The 18,457-nt window shown below is 38.1% G+C and overlaps 1 protein-coding gene across 1 annotated transcript; it reads right to left on the bottom strand.

Moving 5' to 3' along the window:
- Nucleotides 1-63: 63 nt before the first annotated feature.
- Nucleotides 64-14,895, bottom strand: LOC117289563. The gene is made up of 20 exons (XM_033770720.1): nucleotides 14,281-14,895; nucleotides 13,745-14,094; nucleotides 12,857-12,949; nucleotides 12,358-12,444; nucleotides 11,678-11,751; nucleotides 11,029-11,155; nucleotides 10,390-10,463; nucleotides 9,705-9,801; nucleotides 7,850-7,974; nucleotides 7,377-7,464; nucleotides 7,123-7,221; nucleotides 6,058-6,142; nucleotides 5,675-5,738; nucleotides 4,997-5,168; nucleotides 3,985-4,397; nucleotides 3,704-3,752; nucleotides 2,349-2,790; nucleotides 1,269-1,385; nucleotides 707-813; nucleotides 64-307 (listed from the first exon to the last, which is right to left on the bottom strand). The coding sequence occupies exons 1-20, from the start codon at nucleotides 14,825-14,827 to the stop codon at nucleotides 200-202; spliced, it is 3,318 nt and encodes a 1,105-aa protein (XP_033626611.1). The 5' UTR covers nucleotides 14,828-14,895; the 3' UTR covers nucleotides 64-199.
- Between the last annotated feature and the right edge of the window lie 3,562 nt (nucleotides 14,896-18,457).

The following is an 18,457-nucleotide window of genomic DNA, read 5'->3' on the forward strand; positions in this document are numbered from 1 at the left end:
ACCTTTTGCCTTCCCAGGAACTGCCTTTCGACTGCCTTTCGACAGTGCTAACACACATCGGTGTATATGGGTAAAAACCAAAATAAATATTCCATGACTACTGTAATATTTGTATATACTCGATACTATGAACACTTCATCTCTTTTCTTATGATAGTCACGCGATATGAAGTAAGGGAGCTGACTGGCCATTGGACAGTCACATGACCCTGATGAGGTGAGGATTGCGGTCTTTCTCATATTTTACGGTTCCTGTCTCCAGTCGTTGAGTTCTGATGCATTCTGCGATGCGCTTGTAGGTTGCAGTCTGTTGAATAGACTAAAATATTACACTCCAAATATTGACTGATTCATTCAACATCATGGAAATCCATATGCAAAAACACGCCATGGCCCAGTCTACGGGTCGAGCATAAGGTTTGGAAGGTAGTGCATTCTGCTCTACCAACCAGGCCTCCTAGTGGATGATACCCATGCCTACATCCTTACAGACTGTGAAGGGGGTATAACCCAGTGTCGGCCCCAGGAGTAGGTGCCAACGTGTCCTGGTGACAGTTGATTTGGATTTATAGCCGAAGTGTACCCCTCACTTTGAAGTTTTGATTTATTTATCTTTTATTAAAAGGACTAACAACCACCCAGAGTCATCTCTCAGAGACTGCTGTAAACTGCTATAAACACTTTACACACACATCCTGTAACCTACCTTTGGGTTTAGCACGGAGACAACGTCTGTGACAGGTAACAGTTTCCCATGACGAGGATTGGCGGTGAAATAACGCTTACCCTTAATCACGCCATCAGTATCACCGACTGGAAGAGGTATAAATGAGTATAACAATAACAATCATTAAAATACAAAAATATTATTATACACAATCTGGGAATAAATGTATATAGCGTAAAATCCATCAGTAAAAATGCTCCCTGTGGGATTGATTTTAAAAAGATAGTCCTAACTTAGGACTAGTCCTAGGAGATATTAAAAACTGAAGGCTAGGTCTAAGTTAGGACAAGCAACTCGTCCTAACTTGAGATAAGGCTAGTCTTAACTAGGCTAGTCTTGAAATGCACCACTTGACTTGATTTGACAAAGGAAGTCCTAACATAGGAATAGCCTTAGTTCTTTACCAACTCCTAGGACTAGTCCTAAGTTACGACTATATTTAATAAATCGACCATTGCTCACTAAAACCAATAAGCAGCCACTCCCTCCCTCCACCCGACCACCGGTTGGTCCAAACAATTAATTGAATTGCTGTACTGACCTGCCTCATCTAGTCTGATGCCTGTATACAGCCGATGATCATTGTGGTGAAATTCCTTGTCCACCTTGCCGACAAACTTTACAACTCCGGTCAAGATGGCCCCTTTTCTCCTCCCACCTGTAGTAGTAGAAGTATGTACAGTAGTTAATACGTTGAGAATGGAGAGCGGGTCAAAAGGTCACTGAATTATCTGCAGTAACAACATTACTTATTAAAGGCAGTGGACACTATTGGTAATTACTCAAAATAATTATTGGCATAAAACCTTTCTTGCTGACGAGTAATGGGGAGAGGTTGATGGTATAAAACATCGTGAGAAACGGCTCCCTCTGAAGAAGTAATTTTCCACGAATTTGATTTCAAGACCTCAAGTTTAGAACTTGAGGTCTCGAGATCAACCATCTAAACGCACACAATTTCGTGTTGCAAGGGTTATTTTTCTTTCATTATTCTCTCGCAACTTCGATGACCGATTGAGCTCAAATTTTCACAGGTTTGTTATTTTATGCATATGTTGAGATACACCAACTGTGAAGGCTAGTCTTTGACAATTACCAATAGTGTCCACTGCCTTTAACCTATTCAGCACATAACACTATAGACCTTAGAAATAACAAATACTTTGAAATGTTTGGTATTGTACGGAATCAGGAGCTGCAAAAGTAAAATTTTACAGGTGAGTCTATAAGCCTATTCGGAGTTCCAGCTGCGCATGTCTGTTACTGCTGACAACGCAATTTGTTGCTCTCCCGTGACATTTTGACAATACCAGCGAGTATTGTCGAAAGGTCACTAGAGAGCAAAAAATTGCGTTGTCAGCAGTAACAGATATGCGCAGCTGGAACTCCGAATCGACTTATTGAGACTAATGACACTCTGGTCTCAAAACACTCATACTGATAAGGACCAATTTTGCACTTCATTTTGTTTGTGGGGGGAAGTATGTTTAAACATAATTCAAAAGATTGTGGAGTTTGCAAGAAAGATATCGTTGTTCAAGAAGGAGGAGAGAAATACTGGAGAAATATAGTTTGAGGAGAATGGGAGGTAGTAGGAAGTTTTCTCTGCCAAATCACAAACCTTTCTTCTTCACACGCACTCTGTCTCCCACTCGGAGACACTGGGCCACCAGAAAGTCATCCTCAAACATCACTGTCCCTTTCTGCATAATGGAAGCTCCCTCAGTCTCCAATCGTGCCATGGACGACTTGGGTCTGAGGTGTGTACCATTCTTCAATGTAGGGTTGGCAGACCGTGAGGTGGGTGCGTAAGAGCCTTCTGGGGTGTACAAGTCGTATATTGTAGGCATGCCGTCTTCGGCACTGCCTTGTTTGTGTAGGAGTCGTAGAAAGCTTCCGTTTGATGTGTTCAGGGAAGTGACCAGGCTGCCTTCGCTTTCCGGAGTATCGAGTCGTTGATAGTCCTCGAGCTTTGGCTGTTTGCAATCTGATTGGCTACCGCTGCTACTACTGCTGTCATATGGAGGAGTGCCAACATCTAGCTGAGTACTGTTGTATGTGAGCTGGTGAGGGTGGAAGTATACATTCAGGAATAATGTTTAAAAAGTCTGCAGTGTTTCTTTTATTGATTTACATAGACTTATGTTCAAGTTGTTATTGTCGTCATATGGAGGGGTGACATTATCTAGCCGAGTACTGTTGTATGTAAGCTGGTGAGGGGTGTATTGCTTAAAGTCAGTGGACACTATTGGTAATTGTCAAAGACTAGCTTTCACAGTTGGTGTATCTCAACATATGCATAAAATAACAAACCTGTGAAAATTTGAACTCAATCGCTCATCGAACTTGCGGAATATTAATGTAAGAAAAAAACACCCTTATCACACGAACTTGTGTATGTTTAGATGGTTGATTTCGAGACCTCAAGTTCTAAATCTGAGGTCTTGAAATCAAATTCGTGGAAAATTACTTCTTTCTCGAAAACTATGGCACTTCAGAGGGTGCTGTTTCTCGCAATGTTTTATACCATCAACCTCTCCCCATTACTCGTTACCAAGAAAGGTTTTACGGTAACAATTATTTTGAGTAATTACCAATAGTGTCCACTGCCTTTAAAGTGTCTGCATATATAGACTTGTGGACAAGTAGTATTGTAGTGATAGCGTAATAATGTAGTACACTGTCGCTAGCTCTCGCCATCTTAGAGGTAAAACAATTACACAATGGTAAATGCTCATCTATGTATGCACATGATGGACCAAAAAGAGCAACCTTTTTTACTTTTGGTCCAAGGCGCCCTACTTATATGAAGTCTTGTGCATAAGATCTATTGCATGCGTGTAATCAGAATCAAAAGAAAAGGCAGTTTGTGAACGTAAAAACAATTCGCACAACTAGTCATAGCATTTGCCATCGAATGGACGAACAGTATTTATAACCTTTTTCCCCTCTATATAAATGATGCAGTCTGCTCACCTTGGACCGTCTTGACTGTGCTCCAACTTGAATGCCCTTAGAAGGTCTTCTGCAAATAATGACAAGCAGTTTGTCAAGAAGAATTGTTGTTAATTTGTTACGATTAACTGCGACAAAGATATCTAAATCTGCACGCTTCAAAATACATCTCAGTTTAATGTAAATAAATCAGTGACCAATACTAATATCCTAAGTTTCAATATGGATTTGGGTCACCGCATAACAAGAATTTCAATATCAATAATAAAATAATGAAGAATTTGTTTACTGCTGTCGCTTACCTTTTTTGAAGCCTCACGATTCTAAAGTTTGTGCCATTGGTCGGACCACCATTCCTCCAACCAATCCCCTGTGACTTGTTCTCCGAATCCACCCACGTCTCTCCATGGTCTGTTTCCAGTCTCTCCTTCACAGTATCCAGCTCATGGGACTTCTGCATCACCAGACTATCTTTGCCTACGATCAACTGCTTTAGGGTGTAAATCTCGCACTTGGCGATGTCAAGTTCTTTTTCAGTTGCGTGGAGTTTGGCGAGCTCCGCCTCGAGGCCCTTGATCTTGGTTTTGTTTTCACCATTGACTCGTCTTGTTAGAATCAGGACGGCGTTCCTCTCCTCGAGACGTTTCTCGCAAACTTGGAGGGTTTCTTTCTTTTCGTCCAACTCCTTCTGAAGTGGCGGCAACTTCTTCAATTCCTGAATGTTGTAAAAAAGGGAAAATGTCAAAAATAAATTGCATTAAAAACACGGAGAATGCTAAGCTCAATTGTCATCTGTGTCTTCTGTGCACACCTTGTATGTCAGCTGTGGACATCTCGTGGTACATGCCTGTTCAGAAGATTATCCAGGGCCCAATTTCATAGAGCTGCTAAGCACAAAAATTTGCTTAGCATGAAATTTCTTCCTTGATAAAAACAGGATTACCAGCCAAATTTTCATTTGTGTCATATTGCTTGTTACTGGTATTCAGCTGTTGTGTGCTCATCCTGAAAACCGTGTGGAGATTTGGTTGGTAATCCTGTTTTTATTGAGGCAGAAATTTCATGCTAAGCAAATTTTTGTGCTTAGCAGCTCTATGAAATTGGGCCCTGATCATCAACGAATGGAAAAGCCTGCCTACATACATGTATATTGGTTTTGAAAGCCCGGCCTTCTATGCAATCTGGGGTGTTCCATTTGGTTTTATCTTCATTTTCTGAGGAGAAAATGCACTTGCTTCAAACGGTTGCTCAACTTCCTGGAAAATTATCACACAGAGTAGGAAAGTCATGAACACCATGGCACTTGAGACTTACCAGTTCCATCCTCTCATTGCGTTTTCCTTCATATCTGAGCTGTTGATGTAGATCAGCAATCGCCGCTTTGCCGTTGTCGACCCGTGACTCACACTCGCTCAACTGCTTGTTCAAATCCTCAATTTTGGTCTGATGGTCCACAATCTCCAGCTCACGATCTCGTACTGCACCCCTGGTGATTTTTAAACAAAAATGCTCCTTTTTTGAGTGAACTGTCTTCACGTGAAGATGAGCAGAGCATAGGCTAAGGTTGGAAGCATCAAGTCTCAACTTTATCTTGTTCTTTTATTTTGGGTTCCTTATAAGTTTTCCATTGGAAGAGTGTCAAATACGATCAGGTTTGACACTCTCTTAGAATGAGGCTAGAGATTAAAATATTTTTCACAATTTCATAAGGACCCTATCGTTTCGAAAATGGGTGCATCACAAAACTTAATTTTGTCTTTGAGCCCCTCTTTAAAAAACCAACACTCCTACCCGAAGGCGATTTATTCCCAAGACTGTCACCTGTAAACCTTCTTAGTCCTCTTCACATAAAATGCTTTTCTGGATTGCGCACACTTGAAGGTATACATCTAATACAAGTACTCTTTATCTTTCAAAGTTTTAACATCTCACTCTTTCTCTTCTGACACACAACTTTTTTAATTAAATTTCTGCGATGAGAACGGTTCTTACTGGCAGTTTCTGAGAACGTCTCTCATGGATTCCAGATTGGCCTCTGTTCTTTCTGCTTCAGCCACTGAAAGAGAAGAAACATTGAGATTAAAATTGTTATTTAATTATACTTTTTTGTAATGAAACACAGGACGCCTGACAAGACCAGGACTCAAACCCACACTCTGCTGATCAAAAACACCAGAGCACGAGTCAGTGCTTTTTACTGGTCACCAGCCTCGAATGTCCCACTATCAAAGACAAAGCAATTATGGTAAAGTATTTTAGGCGCCAAGACCTGGACTCAAACCCACACTCTGCTGATCAAAAACACCAGAGCATGAGTCAGTGTTTTTTACTGGTCAGCCTCGTCTAGCAATATAGATTGTCCTTATATTATGTACCTCTTTCTTCAAGCTGCTCAATCTTGTACTTCAGTTTAGTAATCTCCTTGTCCTTGGCATCAAGAAATATACCCTTCTTTTCACTCTGCAAAGCAAATTGATACAAGAAGAGACATCTTATTTTCAATTACAATTGTCTTATTTTAAATCACAAAATTACAGGTTCGAACCCAGCTCTGGGAATTTTTTCTTCGTTCAACCCTAATGATGATGAGGTATATTATCTGCCATTGAACAATGGTAGCAATCCACACCAATGATGTCACTTGTGGTAAAAAAAACCTGGATGTCAGCAAAAACATTTCCCCATGGACTCATATCATCCAACTAAGCTTGGGCGATATCACGATATTATCGAATATCGCGATACTAATTTGGAAACGATTTCGATATCGGATAAATTTGGTTCTAATCAAAATATAGATTAAATATTGCAATATCGTGATGTATTTCCTAGCTGAGACATCTTGCACCCCATAGGTTTGGAGTAAAACCAGAAGAATAGGTCATTAGAACACCTATCTTAAGCTATGACTGTCTCTTCTACAACTTTCACTGGGAGTTTGAAGACTGATGATGTCAAATTTACTTAATCGCGATTATATCGAATATCGCGATATATTATCGGCAATATATCATGAATAACATAAATCGATATCGCCCAAGCTTACATCCAACACAGCATCAGCACCACATCGGCGCATCAGAATGCAGTAGCAGTATAGCCTACAGTACACATGAGTAAACATAAAGCCTGGGCCCAATTTCTTAAAGCCTGTAAGCACAAAAATTTGCTAAGCATTAAATTCTTCCTTGAAACAGGATACCAACCAAAATTCCACATGATTTTTAGGCTAAGCAAACAACAGATGAACACCAGTAACAAGCAATTTCCATCAAAAATTAAAATTTGGTTGGTAATCCTGTTTTTAACGCAGAAGAAATTTCATCCTTACCAAATTTGTGTGCTTACAGGCTTTATGTCATTGGGCCCAAGACACATGTAACGCACTCATACATTGCAACAACATACATTGCAACAACAAACAGGAGAACAACTTATACCTCTGCTCTACTCTTCTCATAAAGTCTTGTGACTTTCTGCAGCTCCCTGCAAGTGAAAGCATTCTCAGAACTCAAGGTGGTGTACTTTTCTTCAAAATCCTAAGAAAAAGAACAAAGATGCCGAGCTGGATCAGTTGAAACAACACATGAACAAAAAGATTTTAAAAAACACAACACATCTCAAAAAGCTTTTCTAAAAAGGAACATTTTGATTTGGCCATAGGGAGATTGAGAAATGACAGTCAAATGCATACCGTCCGCAGAGCCGACTCCTTCTCAAGTTTTTCTTTGGTGACTTTGAGTTCTTCAGACGTCTTAAGGAGAACTTTGGCGGCGTCGTTTCTGTTTGAGATAACAAACAAATGCAATTAATTTCTAAGAACAAACTTTGTTGACTCTGTAAAAGGATCATTTTTGTCTTTCTTATTCACTAATTTATGTTGGATGGCGTATCAAAACTAAAATACATACCGACTGTTGTTGTTTATAAACTGATTTGTTTAGTGCCGAAATGCACTATAAAAACATTTTGTTATTATTCTTAAATCCACCAAATTTATCTTGAATGGTTTGGTGGACGGTTTGTAACAAACAACTTTGGATTATCGATCCCTCAACTTTTTGCTGGCAGCTTTGCCTCGTGAAATGAAGAAGTCCAGAAATCACCGTTGTGAATATATTCTGCGATATTGTACTCATATTTATGTACAATAATTGCATAACATACCTGTGTTTGAGCTGGTGTTGCTGCATGGTGACGATATGATTTGGTGGATGCCTAAGACTCTGCCCGGTTCTCTTGTTAAACCAGAAAGCACCTACGTGCCGTGTGCACAAAAAAGTCCAATCGTCCTGTAGCAAGAAATATTATTTCATTAAAAACTATCCGAGTTGTGCAAATATATTACCTCATAACACTCCACGATCAACATTTTTATTCATGGTTTTTTAAAATTTGTCTTTGTGGCCAGAGGCAAAATTGCATCACATTGTACATTATATCAAATGGGATTTTATATTGAAATTTTGGCTCCTGCAATCGTTGTCAAGAAAAACTCATTTAGGTTAGCAATTCGTCATAGTTTTCTAATAACATTTTGACAATAATAATGATAGTATCCATTTCTTGAAATTAATATCAATTTATCACACACGAGGGCATCTCAAAGCAGTTATTGTTTGTTGTACTTGGAGCTAGGTTTGGGATTAAACAATGATAAAGTATATAGCACCACAATTTATTAACACAAACAGAGCTCTAGACCAATTAATTGACCAAAAAAAAGTTTTTTAAATACATTGTAATGGATTACAAATAACAGATCAATCTAAAAATGTATTATGTATCAATCAAGTGCTTTAAGTCATTGAGATACTGTGAGGTACTTACTTTGAGTATTAGTCCAAGAGATAAACTTCGTGTCATTCAATTATTTAAAACAACCACTTCAGCTGGAATAAATACATTTCAGGTAAGTCCAACTGTGTGGTCCTGGGAGACAACGTTTATCTCAAATATTTACTCGCTAAACAATCAAAGTGTTGGTAAATATTTGGCGACTCCAAACGAAGTACCAGACACTTTCAAGGCATGGTAACTTTTATGTGCTACTGAATGTATCACATATAAGTGCCTTAGCCACAAGAAACCCTAACCCAATCAATATCCCTCTTATTGGTTGCCAGGAAGTCTGCTGCCCTCTTTATGCTAATTAGCATAACAACCAACCAGTCAATACTCTGCTCATCATGTGACAAAGGATGTCTTTATCCAGGGGGTAAAGTGACTCTGTTGAATTTTGAATGAGGTGCACAGCTTTGTTGGGGAAACTCAGGGACTTTTCTCTGTTCATTGTAACTGGATTTTCAAGGATAGTATTTAGCATGTTTAGCTGGAGGCTGTTGGACTATAACTGTCTGTGAGATCAGACTGGGGACAACAAGCTTTGTGAATGGGGACAGTTATGTGTAAATAAGCTATAAATCACATACTTGAGCTGTCCTGGCATACAGTTAGATTAATCCCAGAAAAATTGTACATTTTCAATTAAGAGCTTACTTAGTAAAACTACAAATCTTCTTGAGACATTTATTTCTATTAAAATGGTTAAACTTTGTTCAAACCTGTGTTTGAATTTGAATGTTTATACATTGCCTGGTCAGCTAAAACAATAGCTAGTAAGTTACTAAAACAAACATAAACAAATATGAAGAAACAAAAACAGGCTTTACGGTTTATACTTTTCTTCTTTCTTTATGAAATGTTTTTTCTTTTTCTTATGCATCCTACACAACTGCAGTAAAATCTAAGAAGGAATAAAAGCTCTATTCACAGGAGAATATTTCAATGAAAATCAATCACCTTATTTTCAAAAAAGTTGTCCTTTTGCAACCAAATTTTTATTTGCTACATGTTGATTGAATTAAGCACATGTGATTCAGGTCGTGATACTGAAAATCCCTGGTACCACATAAAGTTTCCCTTAGTTCAAGTTATTACATGTTTTTCTGAACAATGTTATCACAATGTATTGATTGATGTTGACATGAAATAAATGTATCTGAAATGAACTTCAGCTCACCGTCATTGGGTCTCTAGCCGAGAAGACAGCCACTATCAGTCGTTTGGCTAGAGGAAGAAACTCACTGTAACACACGTTGGAAACCTTGCCTGCTTCACTATACACACAAAAACATTACAGAACACTTAAAGACACTGGACACTATTGCTAATTGTCAAAGGCCAGTCTTTTCACTTTGTGCATCTCAACATATGCATACAACAACAAACCTTTTAAAATTTGAGCTCAATCGGTCGTCGAAGTTGCGAGATAGTAATTGAAGAAAAAACAAACTTGTCAAAAGAAGTTGTGTGCTTTCAGGTGCTTGATTTCAGGACCTCAAATTCTAAATCTGAGGTCTCGAAATCAAATTCATGGAAAATTACTTCTTTCTCAAAAACTACGTTACTTCAGAGGGAGCCATTTCTCACAATGTTTTATACCGTCAACAGCTCCCCATTACTGGTTACCAAGGTTTTATGCTAATAATTATTTTGAGTAATTCCCAATAGTGTCAACTGCCTTTAAATTCTCACCATTAGCTTGTTATTCTTACATTCAAATCTGTTTTAAAAGTTAAACAAGTGGCACGAGAATATTATGTGTGATATTTTTGTCCTTTCCCGATAGCAGGGGCTTTTAAAAAATCTTTATTAAACTGGGATACCATACTCCAATTAAGAATAATAATTAAATGACGACTTACTTTTTAAAATGTTTACTGATTTCAGAGATGTCTCTTTTGGTGAGAATGAGCCCAAAATCTTCTGAGTTGATGATCTGAAGAAAAAAAAAGAAAAAATAAAGACATTTTTATGAACAACAGTTGACAGTTATGAAATTACACATGGATGTTGGAGGATGAGCCAAAGTTTGTTTTTATTTGGTTGCATGGTTGAAATTGAAAATGCAGTTACTTTGTTGTATATATTTGTATAAGCATACAGTTGGTAGAGCACTTGAATGGTATTCAAGAGGTTGAAGGTTCGATTCCCAATTCTACTTAGCTACTCATCCAAAAGGGGAATTTAAAGTTGCAAACTGCTAACCTGCCAACAAATTGTTTCTGTCATTGACGTTTCTAAGATTGCATATTTCAATTACGAATTGTTCTGCCTGGGTGAACATAACCGATTTGGATTTTCAGCGATTTTTCAAAAAAAGTACCATCTTTTACAAAAAAAAATCACAGGTTGAGTTTTCGTTTTTACATAACAAAATCGCAGTTTCATAAACCAATGTATACAATCCCTTAGTCTTTTTGACGGCCTTTTTTGATAATGACTTGCCAGGGTCCAAACATAAGGCCACCAACAATGTTTGCGTCTGTGATATATACACTTACTCTGATGAAATCATTGAGATTGATCCTGCCATCTTTATTCATGTCTGCCGTTTCCATGGCATCCCTCAAGGCATCCTCAAAGAGAAAAAGCTCCGGTTGGTTGTCATAGTCAACTGGTCTGTCTGACCTGAAAAAGGATCAAGCACAAAAAAATGTTTTTTTTAAATCACAGTAGGTTTGTGGGTTAATTATTGTATGCACATGAAACAAAAAAGAAAAAACATTAACTTTCATACATTTTTGGGACAATGGTTTTTATTACATCCCAAATTACCTCTTTCTCTAAAACTGCCTTGTTTTAAATGCGGAACAAAGTTGTTTAATATCAACAGCTCTCCAGTGCTTTTACCAAGTAACTTTATGCTACTTAATTTGTGTAATTACCCAAGGAGAACCCTCATTTCGAAACAAAATATTAACTAATCTTGTTGACCCATTACACCATGCACCACACGCAGCAACTGGCAAGGGGACGTCTGTCATGCTCGCCATTTTGGTAGTCAAGTTGCACAAAGCATGTTAATGCCGGGCCACCTAAATTGCACACTACACACAGGGACATTGACTCAAAAAAAAGATGCAACCAAGAATATTGTGATGATGAAGTCACTTAAAATCAGTCAATAGAGGTTTAAATGAAATTACCTACCGAACGGTTCCTGTGTGTTTGTTGAAGTAGTAGGGTGGTGAATCCTTCCCTCTATCAAGAATGCTCCAGGGATTCTGAAATATTAAGAGATATAGATTATCAAAGTTGAAGTCTAAAGTTCAATTCCAAGGAATAACTTCCAAATCAGTCAGCGAGCAACTTTAGAATTTAAAGGCAATGGACACTATTGGTAATTACTCAAAATAATTATTAGCATAAAACCTTACTTGGTAACAAGTAATGGGGAGAGGTTGATAGTATAAAACATTGTGAGAAATGGCTCCCTCTAAAGTGACGTAGTTTTTCGAGAAAGAAGTAATTTTCCACAAATTTGATTTTGAGACCTCAGAATTAGATTTTGAGGTCTCAAAATCAAGCATCTGAAAGCACACAACTTCGTGTGACGAGGGTGTTTCTTCTTTCATCATTATCTCGCAACTTCGAAGACAAATTCAGCTCAAATTTTCACAGGTTTGTTATTTAATGCATATGTTGAGATACACAAAGTGAGAAGACTCGTCTTTGACAATTACCAATAGTGTCCAGTGTCTTTAAACCAATGTTTGTCTGAGAGAGATTGGCTGTTGTAAGCTTTTGTGTTTATATTCCCTAATGGGAGTTTGCAGAGTTCTCTTGACGGGTAGATAATCTAAACAAGCAAAGAACTGACAAAATCTCACCCTTGAGTTTGAATCCTCCTTGTTGTAGAACAGCATCAGCAAATACTTTGCCAGAGGGAGAAACTCATCGAATGATACAGGCAAATCCTATTAAGTAAATTAAAAAACAGAATTATCAAATACATAACAGAAGTATCAAACTCACAACAATAGATCTGATGCACATGACATCATTTTTATCAAGTTCAAAGTCAAAAGAAGGTTGCTTATCAGCTTATTGGCCCACCGTGGCACAACTTCCAGATTTTGTCGTGCACAAATTTTTCACAAAGAACCATTATAAAAGTATCAAAATTTTTATTATATGCATTTTATTAGATTTTCTTTCAAAAAAATGTATTAAACTTTACACAAATTTGAACAAATGGGTCTGTAGATTGCAAAAAGAAAAAATTTTTGTCAGTCAATATTACTAAAAAAGGAGCATTAAACAAGTCATAACTTTTTTAAAGTCTATTTGGTGCATATAACAAAACTTTATTTCTGTTTCTATAATTACCTTAATGTCTTTCCGTCCGCCACTGCAATCCTTCTCCAGTTTTCTTATGTCTTCCGCAGACAGTTCAAGTTCTAATGATGGTGACTTCAGAACCTAAACAGAACATGCAAATGCTTAAATTAACCAATTTACTCTTGATGCTTTCTGGATTCGGTCGGAAATTAGTGAAAACTTGAAGACCTACAATTCTGTCAAAAATTCATGTAGCACTTTATAAGGGTTTACAAGGTCGATTGGCAGCTAACTTGGCAGCCACTGCCAAAAAAACCGGAGCAAATCCCTTCCTCTTACAAATGTCTTAGTGTTGAAGGGTTCTTCAACATGTATTACACAATAAACATGACCTAAGGCTTTATGTCTCGTCCAGAGGATGAAGCAATAATAGTAAAGTGTCTGGCTTCAGGACACAAGGTCAAGACTGTAACTCAAACCAATACTCTTCAGGGTAATAAGCAAAAAAATTTGCTTCGCATGAAATTTCTTCCTTGATAAAAACAGGATTACCAACCAAATTTCCATTTGTTGCATATTGCTCGTTACAGGTATTCAGCTGTTGTTTGCTTATCCCAAAATCACGTGGGAATTTGGTTGGTAATCCTCTATGAAATTGGGCCCTGGTGAGAAACACCAGCAGGCCATAATGGGAGACTTTTGGACAGTCCTTTTATACAGTTCTTGCCAGGTGTGTGTGGTACCGACCATTATTTCTGCTGCCATCAGGGTCTCAAGAGTCTCCCCTTAGCCTTTTTGAGGTATGATGGACACTATAGGAGTGCACTGTTTGGTTTGGGTGCATACATACAAGTTTACCCAAACCGGATAGTGTCTTATGAATGTGTTCACCAAAACTCAAAATGGATTAATGTCAGCATATTAAGTTATACTCACCGAGGTGAACTCTGCTCGCCTAAGCCTTTTATCACTATCCACATCGGCGCTGTCAAACACCACGAAGGCCAGCTCCTTGAAGGGATCCTCAAAGCGTCTCGCTTGGCGGCTGAGCAGCCTCGGAGACTTTCCAGACTTCTTGCTGCCGCGACGAGGCCTATCATACGACCACTCGTCGTCATCCTCCTCCATCCAGACGGTGGGCCTGAGTTTGACCTTGGGGAGCTTAGCGAAAGGGTCAGCGCACACCTTACGGGATGCCTTGCGCCTCTTCTTCGGGGCTGGTTGATTGGCAGGAGGAGGACTTGGGGTCAAATCTTCACCTGATGTATTGCTGGTTGCCATGGCAACTAAAGATTTTGTAACAAATTTGAAAAATTGTCAGTTGTAGATGGAAAAAAAATTAAAATAAGTTTGATTTTGTCCCAATATAGCTCAGATGGAAAAAAAAAAATCCTAGATCAACTGCAGATTTGTTGTTAAATCATACATAAAAAGATATTGCAGATTTTATCCAAAGTGAAAAAGTGAAATACCTCTCTCGGCTGCTAAATCTCCTTCAAGAACCAGTTCGTCTTCAGTGGTGTCCTGCAGAAGTAAATTGAACAATCCCTGACTTTGATGATTTGGCTGAAAATTACCCTTTGGCGCAGTGGAAGAGTCCGCTAAATCACCAGGAGATGATCTTGTTGTGCTCAACTCATTACAGTCATCAGCGGAAGGTTCCACACTATGAGGGTAGATATTTTGGAAAGTTTTTGCATCATCACCTTTTGAAGGATGACCCCCACAGCACATCCTTGACCTTGGTCTCACCTCAGGGTTTTGGGTATCTAAGGAATTATTGTCCCTGAGTTTCAAAGCATTGTCATTTTGAGCTGTTTCATTAGTCATTCCGAACCGTGAAGTTGAACTTTGACCTGAAGTGGTATCCTTAAGGTCAGGGGTCAACTCATTAAAGTCCATATCTGAGTCTCTCACAGACAGAGTTGAAAGTTTCTTCCCAACAATTTTTGGCCTTTCACCACGCTCACTTCTAATCTTTCCAGGACTCTGATTGGCTGGGTCTTGCATTGTATCCATGGCTCTGACTCGTTCATTTTGAGGCGTGCCATCATTCAGATGACTGATGATTGGTTCCCTCCTGAATGCTGAAGCCATCATTGGTAGACTCCCGTGAACCAGTGTCTTGCAATGTTCTGTTTGCTGGTATCTGTGTATCTTTGTCTGAATTTGTGAAAACAGGCATTTTGGTCTTAGACCTACATTGTCTGTTGAGAGAGGAAGTAAAAAAATTATAAAATACATAGAAAGCAACAAAATGCATTTAGAAAAATGCATAAATCAATCCTTCACACAAGCCCATTATTGAACATAAGCTGGTCAGCTTATCAGTAGTATTTATTTCCTCACTTACTCTAATTGCTTATTGTTTAACTATATACTGCAAACCGTACTATATTATAGTTTTATCTAACCACAAACTTGTTTCAATGATTGAACACAGAAAGAACACATAAATAACTTACAGATAAAACAATTGAAAAATTGTTCCAAAAAGTTTGTTTACAAAGTTTACCAGTTAATCTTTACATGTATCTTTACAAAGTTTGACACAATACAAATCATTACAATTTACAAAATGGCAGACTGCTTATACACAAAACAGTTGTTCAAAGCAGTGCTGACAAAAAAAATTTAAATAACATTTTACGGATTTTTATCACAGTTGAAAAATTGTTCTGAAACTTACCCTTTTACAGTCTTCTTAATATGTGAACAACACAACCAAGATTGCTATCTGTCATGCATGGTGACCAGTCTTTCCGATACGCATGAGCACGCTCCAAAATGGCTTCCGCAAGATCCTGACAACCACCTTACATTCATCCCCATCAGAAAATAGGTTCCATCTCCAAGCAGTTGAATGAATGCTCTGCAACAAAAGAAACAGTTTGCAGGACCTCAGTTGAAATTTTAATGAGAAAAAACATATGAAAGTTTAATTAGGACAGCAGGGGACTTGGATGGTTGCTAGAATGGCATTAAAATTTCATTTTGACAAGACGGTTATGAAATATTAATGATGTGCAACATCATTGTTGGCTGAGTTGAGACTAGCCTTCTGTCGTTGCCTTCATGGCTTGGAAAGCTTTGTAGCTGCAAAGTGACTAAAAGCAGAGACTACACCTGCAAGTACGTTGGGTGACAAGTCTGGCTTCGCTACTCCTGTGTATGGTCTCCAGTTCCAGTCGCTTTGCAGCTACAAAGCTGTCCAAGCCGCGAAGGCATTGACAAAAGGCTAACTTGAAAACAGACATCAGTCCATGTTCCAATGGACTGGACATGAGGTTAGGATTTAGCTCGACTAAACCCGACAGGTAGACTCCGCAAGGTTCAAAACGCGAGGCCAATTTACCACTTTTTGCATCAAGTCCGCAAAAAGACAACAATGGGTTGAAGATTCTGCCCTTCAAAGCACACTGAGCTTACAATTCAACACACTCTTGATCTATTATGAGGCAAATTATTTGCTACCATCAGTTTCTTACCATACAATGTCAACCATGGTTAAACAGTATGTGTACAACTTTCCCACAGCAACAAAATCCTAGTGAAGATGTTTAATGCTCAGTTCTCCGTCAGTCCTCGGAGCTTCACATTCCGAGACAGAATACTCTGTGTTGGTATAAATCCCGACCTCCGATTACAATCCCACAGACGAGAATGAAGAACAAAACTTTTGCGAGGGCCAACGCACTGCTGCAAAGACGAAACCCCAGCTCACTTTCTTGACAATAGTTTTTGTGTTCAGCCAGGTGATGCTCAACCTGTTAGAAAAGATTTCAAGTGGATGTCTTAAGAAAAGGAACACTTCTAAGTGAAGCTGATTAAAGAGAGGCTCAGATACACATTATTAAGGAGGGGGTAAGGGATTAAAGTGATTATCTCCTAATCCTATTAGAATCAGGAGATAATGCCAATGGTCTGTTTGAAAATAGACTGTTATCTGGCTTTTATGCCACATAAAAGTAGGGTTATTTGTGATTGAGACCGAAAATGTTTCTTCATAGTCCCATTATAAGGACTGCAATGCTAAAGTTGCAAGAGATGCCCAAAACTCATTGCAAACTTACATTATTTATTTACTTTTACCTTTTTAATAGAATAAATAAATGCAGAAAATAGTTACTGGCCCGACGGAAAGGCAGAATATATAAATGTATAACATTTGGGATAGAGACAGAAAATGTTTCTTACATCATCAGGGGTGGATTTCACAAAGAGTTAGGACTAAGTCTTAACTTAAGACTAGTCCTAAGAGAGATCAAAAACGTACAGTTAGTCCTAAGTTATAGTACCTTGTCCTAACTCGAGATAAGACTAGTCCTGACTCTTTGTGAAATCCACCCCAGTTTCAGCATGAAATATACATGCCCAAAACTCATGCAAACCAATATAATCACAATCAGTTTTTTTAATTGAATATCTAAACTTCAAACTTACCGTTTTAAACCAGTGATTTATGTGTTAAATGCAGACCATATTCTGTCCAGATGGTAATAAAATTCATTGTTATGAGTTTAGTTGATATATATTTTGTCCACATTTCCCAGTAGCTGATTTCACCATAGAAGCGTGACAGTATGAATAACAGAAAGTGCTCATTCAGATGTTAATCAATATTAATGGATAAGCAACCTGCAAACTTTATGTTGGCAAGATCAAAAAAATGTAGCCTGGTTCAGCCACAATTCTCCTTTCCTACACTGTGCGAGTTCAAATGCAATGTGATTTCAGGCTGGATTCTATCCCTTTCAAGTGTCAATATTGATAATCAATATCTTGAACAAACACGCCACACACTGAACAGTCTCTCACCCCCATCAACTCTTTTGTGTTCCCTCATTGTAGGCTTAAGAAAACATGGCATCTTAAAAAATAACAAAGGTGCATTAGCGACTAGAGGGTGAATATTTAACTCAAGAGCAAACTAAACAGTATTGAGGACAATTGTGGTAAAAATATAGTGAGCTCTGCGTGATAGCGCCACTGTGGACACAAATTTACCATGGCCCAATTTCATAGAGCTTATGCAAAAAAATGTTGCTTAAGAATTTTTTGCTTAGCAGAAATGAGCAGAACACCAGTCACAAGTTGCACATGCAAAAGGCCTTGCATAACAGACCTGAGCCTTTCCAATAAACAAAATGATACAATATGTAATAGAATTCACCTTAAATTCACACATTTATTCACTTAGATTTTTTTTAATCAACAATGCAGGCAGTTTTAGACACATTTTGAATTGTGGTTTCCACAAAATTATATAGTTTGATCCCACCGTTAGACTATAACTGAATGTTATGTTTTTATATTAATGTGAAAACTAATTTTCAAATATCTTTACAAAATTATTTGTGAATATGACAACAAATGCGTTGAAGGGAAGATGAAAGTCCCTTCATAACGAAATTGTTCAAATCTGTATCAGTTTAAAGCATGGGACACATTTGGTAATTGTCAAAGACCAGTATTGTCACTTGGTGTATCCCATTATATGGATTAAATAACAAGCCTGTGAAAATTTGGGCTCAATTGGTCATCAAGAGAATAATGAAAGAAAAAATACTTTGTTGCATTACTTTGTGTGCTTTCAGACGCATAATAAAAGGCTTCAGCTGAAGTATTTTATTATTTGAGTGAGAAATT

This window comes from Asterias rubens, chromosome 4 (genome assembly GCF_902459465.1).
Source record: "Asterias rubens chromosome 4, eAstRub1.3, whole genome shotgun sequence".
Taxonomy (NCBI): Eukaryota; Metazoa; Echinodermata; class Asteroidea; order Forcipulatida; family Asteriidae; genus Asterias; species Asterias rubens.

What these genes read in the sequence shown, in the direction of transcription:
- LOC117289563 (XM_033770720.1), bottom strand. Translation starts at nt 14,827, where the DNA reads ATGGATACAATGCAAGACCCAGCCAATCAGAGTCCTGGAAAGATTAGA. An exon ending in ATCTCAATGATTTCATCAGA is followed by an intron (nt 10,464 to 11,028) that starts GTAAGTGTATAT and finishes TTTTTTCTTCAG; the next exon opens with ATCATCAACTCAGAAGATTT. An exon ending in CATCAGACTAGATGAGGCAG is followed by an intron (nt 814 to 1,268) that starts GTCAGTACAGCA and finishes TACCTCTTCCAG; the next exon opens with TCGGTGATACTGATGGCGTG.